The sequence below is a fragment of the Tupaia chinensis genome, unplaced genomic scaffold (genome assembly GCF_000334495.1).
Source record: "Tupaia chinensis unplaced genomic scaffold, TupChi_1.0 Scaffold140061_1, whole genome shotgun sequence".
Lineage (NCBI taxonomy): Eukaryota > Metazoa > Chordata > Mammalia > Scandentia > Tupaiidae > Tupaia > Tupaia belangeri.
In genome coordinates this window covers 360,322-365,560 of record NW_006199940.1, presented here as the reverse complement: position 1 = coordinate 365,560, position 5,239 = coordinate 360,322, and the positions used below count along the sequence as shown (strand labels likewise).

At 62.4% G+C, this 5,239-nt stretch overlaps 2 protein-coding genes across 4 annotated transcripts in view; one reads left to right on the top strand and one right to left on the bottom strand.

Moving 5' to 3' along the window:
- Nucleotides 1-1,596, top strand: part of LRRC24 (leucine rich repeat containing 24) — a gene marked incomplete in the record, with an annotated part of 3,889 nt that extends 2,293 nt beyond the window's left edge. Inside the window, 2 exon segments of the mRNA XM_027765946.1 lie at nucleotides 9-72; nucleotides 678-1,596. Coding sequence (XP_027621747.1) covers nucleotides 9-72; nucleotides 678-1,540 — 927 coding nt within the window.
- Nucleotides 1,597-1,791: 195 nt separating this feature from the next.
- On the bottom strand, nucleotides 1,792-5,233 carry LRRC14 (leucine rich repeat containing 14). Of its 3 annotated transcripts, none has more exons than XM_014593269.1 (4): nucleotides 3,620-5,233; nucleotides 3,319-3,487; nucleotides 2,903-3,072; nucleotides 1,792-2,804 (listed from the first exon to the last, which is right to left on the bottom strand). In XM_014593269.1, the coding sequence occupies exons 1-4, from the start codon at nucleotides 3,946-3,948 to the stop codon at nucleotides 2,237-2,239; spliced, it is 1,236 nt and encodes a 411-aa protein (XP_014448755.1). In that variant the 5' UTR covers nucleotides 3,949-5,233; the 3' UTR covers nucleotides 1,792-2,236. The 3 variants fall into 3 exon arrangements, with proteins under 3 accessions (XP_014448755.1, XP_006162503.1, XP_014448754.1); XM_006162441.2 differs by having other exon boundaries at nucleotides 2,903-3,487; nucleotides 3,620-3,973; nucleotides 5,020-5,233; XM_014593268.1 differs by having other exon boundaries at nucleotides 2,903-3,487; nucleotides 3,620-3,840; nucleotides 5,020-5,233.
- Between the last annotated feature and the right edge of the window lie 6 nt (nucleotides 5,234-5,239).

Below are 5,239 nucleotides of genomic sequence, written 5' to 3'. Positions count from 1 at the left end.
GGAACCAGCTGGGCACCATCAGCCAGGAGGCCCTGCAGCCCCTGGCCAGTCTGCAAGTTCTGCGTCTCACAGGTATGTCTTCCTCCCCCACGGTGGTGGTGGTGGTGGGGGGGGGCCGGTGTTCCAGGGTGGCACTAAGGGCCACGCTAGCACCTGCAGCCCAGGGGGAGGGGTGCTGGGAATGGAGGTGCTGGTGGGGACACAAATACTCTGAGGAAGACAGAAAAGGCAGGAGTCCTATGGGTTGACTTAACAGTTGAGGGGTTTACACACTGGGGGCTGTCCGAGAGCAGGCAGGTGCCAAAACTGGAGAGACAGTTGACCAGATTTAGGGACATTCCCAGGCCCAGGAGTCTGAAGACACGACTGAGAGGATCTGTAAGGTTTTGTGCTGGTGGGATGTCTGTGTGCACACCCAGGCTGCCCAAAGCAGGAGGACTTGTTTCTACAAGGGCTGAGGGGCAGGTGCTTTCTCGGAAACTGGCAGAGAAATTATCTGGAAGAGGCATCACAGACCTAAAAGGGGGTGAAGAGGTTCCCCCCCAACCCAAGGAGTCTGGATCTGAACAGGTGTATCAAGGGTCCTGAACTCCTGTGAGGAGGCTAGAGAGGGGCCTCTGCCCTGGCCAGCAGAGACAGGTCCTGGAGCCGCCTGACCACTGCTGTTCTGTCCGCAGACAACCCATGGCGCTGTGACTGCGCCCTGCACTGGCTGGGCACGTGGATCAAGGAGGGAGGCCAGAGGCTGTTCAGCTCCAGGGCCAAGAAGATCCTGTGTGCAGAGCCGCCTCGCCTGGCACTCCAGAGTCTCCTGGACGTGCCGGGCAGCAGCCTCATCTGCATCCCGCCATCTGTGCACGTGGAGCCGCTGGAGCTTGTGGCCAACCTAGGAGAGGACCTGCGGGTTGCGTGCCAGGCTTCCGGCTACCCGCAACCCCTGGTGACCTGGAGGAAGGTGCCCCAGCTTCGCGAGGGCCGACCGCGGGCCCAGGCCCAGCTAGAAGGCGCCGCGCCGGGCTTGGTCGGGCACGCCGCCTCAGACACCGGTAGCGGGATGCTCTTCCTCACCAACATCACGCTGGCGCACGCCGGCAAGTACGAGTGCGAGGCCTCCAACGCCGGTGGCGTAGCGCGCGTGCCCTTCAGGCTCCTGGTCAACGCGTCCCGACAGCGGGCGGCACCCCCGCTACCCCCACGCTCCCCCCCTGGCGGCCGCGAGCCCCGGGCCGAGGCAGGCAGCATGGCCTTCCGCGAGTTGGGCCTGGCTACGCAAACGGCCATTGCAGCGGCCATCGCACTGCTGGCGCTGACTGCGCTTCTGCTGACCGCCATGATCTGCCGCCGGCGGCGCCGGCGGAAAAAGGCGCGCGGGCCGTCGGGAGAGGGCGCACTATTCGTCAACGACTACTCAGACGGGCCCTGCACCTTCGCGCAGCTCGAGGAGCTCCGTGGCGAGCTTGGCCACGAGATGTTCGTCATAGACCGCTCCAAGCCCCTCTTTGCCGAGACACCCGCGGAGGCCTACGAAATCCACTGCTGAGCTGGCGGCGCGCGCTGATGACGTGCGGGCCGGGGACTGGCCGGCGCTGAACGCTCATGCTCTTTAGCTAGTGGAGGCGGCCAGGGAGGCAGGCTTGCAATGAAGACCTGACCTCCCGGATCACCCCACGTACAGCTCCGGGAGGTGGGGACATGCCGACCCAGATTGAGCAAGGTGGGGCAGAAGCTGGACAACAGCGAAGATAGGGGCAAGTCGCGCTAGTCCAGTAGAACAAAAAAGACACCACAGACTTCAAGTTCCAGACACTGCACGTTTGTACCTTGGTGACATCCTACAGCCTCAGAGCCCAGCCCAAAGGTAGCTCAAGTACCCACAAGGCAGGCTGCCATTCCTGTGCAGGCCTGATCCTGCAACTTGAGCCCTGGGCTCTTAAGTAAGAGGATGGAAGGGTGCAGAGAGACCCCCATGTCTCTCGGCTCACAGATAGGACTCCCAGGATTGCCAAGACCAAGGGCCCCAGGTAGCCGAACAGCAGGGCAACAAGGCCTGAGGTCCAGCCCTCAGGCCCACTGATGGTCTGCTAGTTAGGGAGCAGGTGAGGGGCAAGCTGTGGGCACTGCAGAAAGCAGGGGAGGCTCCAGGTGCAGCCAGGAGCAAAGCAGGCTTTGAGGAAACCTGAGACCCCCAGCAGAGTCCTAGCAAAGGCTCCGCCTACCTGGGGGACTGCAAGTGCAGTCACAGGCTGAAGTAGTCTGCAGCCAGGCGCCCATAGATATCTGTGGTCCAGAGCACGTGGGCGCGCCCCGAGGCCAGCAGTAGCTGGTGCAACTCAGCCTCCACACGGGCAAACTTCTCCTCGTTGATGGAGGCCTCCAGAAGGACAGAGGCAGGTGGAGGCCAAGGCAGACCCTCGTAGCAGTCCACAGGGAAGGGGTGCACCACAGTGCGCAGCTCGGCCTGTGCTGCAGAGTCCCGCAGCAGCTCCCTGAGGCCAGCCATGGATAGCGGGTTGCCATAAAGGCCAAGGTAGCGGAGGTTAGCACAGCGGGTCAGGGTGGGCAGCATGGCCAGCAGCTGGGCATCTGCAAGCTGGCACTCGGTCAGCTCAAGGTGCAGCAAGGTGGCTGCTGCCACCTGCAACACTCCCAGGAAGGGTGCCAGCTGGCTGCCACCCAGATCGTTACCACTCAAATCCAGTTTCTTGAGGTGGGCAGCGTGGGGACTGCGTGCCAGGAAGCGCAGATCCTCAGGCAGCAGAGCACAGAAGGCCAGCTCCAGGCTCTCGAGGGGACTCTGCAGGGTGCTGTGGGGGACACAGGGGTCACAGAGGAGTCGCAGACCGGCAGGGCCACGGGAGGGGCCCCACTGAGGGGAGGAGCAGGGCAGTGGTGGGCCTCTCACCTGAGCAACTGGTCCAGCCTCCCTGAAAGGAGAGAGGAGCCCATGCTGAGCTCCCGCAGGCAGGTGAAGCGGCCCATCTGAGCCAGGAAATAGCGGAAGTTGTCCTCACCATCCACAGATGGCTGTCGTGAGTCCCCGTGCACGTAGTGCAGCCGCAGGCTGGCTAGGAGCTGGAAGCGGGCGACGTGCGGGATGATGACAGAGAGGCCACGTAGGCCCAGGTTGTTGAAACGCAGGTCTACCCGGCGCAGGCAGCCTGCATCCAGAAGCTGCAGCAGGGCTACCGTGTTGCGCATGGGCAGGTCCTCAGCCCGCAGGTCCCGGCAGCACAGCCGCAGTGGGCTGCCCATGCTGCTTCGGAGTGCCTCCCGCAGGAACGCATAGGAGGCCCGATTCACTCGCAGGTCCACACGCACCTCCACCGGGACGGGGGCCGGCCCAGCCTCCGTAGTGCCGCCCCGCTGCTGGGCAATGCACGTGCGGGCCACGGCGGCTGTGCAGTCCCACATGCTCATGGTGCCTGGGTCCTGCTCTACGCCATCATCCAGGAGACCTGTCATGTCGAGCACTCGCAGCACATGCTTCCTGGGAGCAAGATGGCCTGAAGTAGGGATGAGGGGGCAGGGCCCACACCCTCTTCCCACTGCCTACTCCTGGACCCTCATCAGGGGACCCCCCACACCCACCAGCCTTAGGGCCCCTCAATGGCGACCATACCTGCAGAGGGGCTGCGTGCTGGCCTCAGCATCTGGGCTGTGGAGCCGCGCAGTCAGCCCCAGGATCACGGCCTGCATGCTCTCTGTGCTGGGCCGTTCCTGTAGCAGGGCCCGGCTGCAGTGGGCACACTCCTGCAGTAGCTGCTGGAAGCTGAGCAGCGGGAAGGGCCATGTGTGTACCAGCTCACGCAGGACAACTGTCTTCTTGTCCATGAAGGCCACCTTGAACAGCAGGGGGAAGAGCTCCCGTGGCAGCAGGGGCAGGGCCTGGCAGGCGGCTGGCTGGGACTGGAGCACCTGCCGCGTGCTCAGGAACACAAGCGTATGCATGGCGCTCGGCTGGGCAAGTAGCCACCTGCAGCAGAGGGACCTTCAGTGGGAAGACAGACCCTAGGCCACATCCCTCCACACCAGTGCTGGGGAAACCCAACACGGTGCCAGCACAGAGTTGGCAAACAGTGGCGCAGAGGAACAACAGGTAGGTGCCTAGCCCCTGGGCTATGGGCACACTCGTCTTTGCCCTCCAGAAGCACAGTGCCACTCTAAAGAAAGTGTCAGTAAGTATGTGGTATGACACCAATGATCTGCTCACTTTTGTGTGAGTCTACCAGACAACTACTGTTCTTCAAGGCCCTCTTCAAGCCTCCCAAATCACAAAGCCACTTTAGAAATCATTTCTCACAGCAGAATAGCATTCAGGCCCTTCCCCACCCACCTTCATCGATACTAAGTGTCCGATACTCTCAGGAAACCAGAAGCCACCTAACAGGCTCTCAAGGGCTAGCCTCAGGTCTAGCCAGCACCATGCACTGCAGGGATGCTGGGTCCAAACGACATGGCCCATGAAATCCCTCAGCATGAGCCTTGTAACCACTAACGCCTGAGGTGTCACGCAGCATGAGAAGCCCTGAGAGAAGGTAGGCCTCACCTGTGGTCCTTGATACCTGTCTCAACATCTCCCTCCTTCCTGGGGAACCACCAAGCCCTACAAGACCCACGGATTTCAGAAGGTCCCAGTTCAGAGACCGCTCAGATGACACAGGAATAGTGGCAAAGGCTCAGCCAAGCTGATGAGATGCACACCAGAGACCCCTGAGGCCACAGAGTCAGTGACAGGGTCATCGCCACCGCGACTTCCACAGCAGTAAGCTGGCAGTCTTATTGTACAGCAGACCCTCAACACGAAGTACAGTCAGCCGGGGCATTCGGCAGGTTAGAAAATCAAGGCCTAGCCTTTGACCCAAGGAGGAAGAGGCCAGGGTGGGAGGGAGCCACTCTGGCTTCAGGCCCCTGCCCTCCACGCACAAAGAATTCCCTAAGGCACTGGAGCCTGAAAAACTCTGATCGCCAACCCTCAGTCACGCTCTGCTCAGGAACAAGGCTCGCGAGGACGATTCATACCTCGCTCCGGCAAGACCGGCCAACAGAGAACCTGTCACGGGAGGACACGATGCCCAGGACGCCGGCAGCGGGAACGCACGGCCCGGCTGCCCGCGACGCGCGGAGATGCCCCCAGCCGGTTCCTACAGGCCGCACGCTACGCCTCTCCGCCTGCGCAGCCTCCTGCTCCTCCAGAAGGCAGCGTCGCCCGCTGGGCCCTGAGGCCGCTCCGGCACCCTCG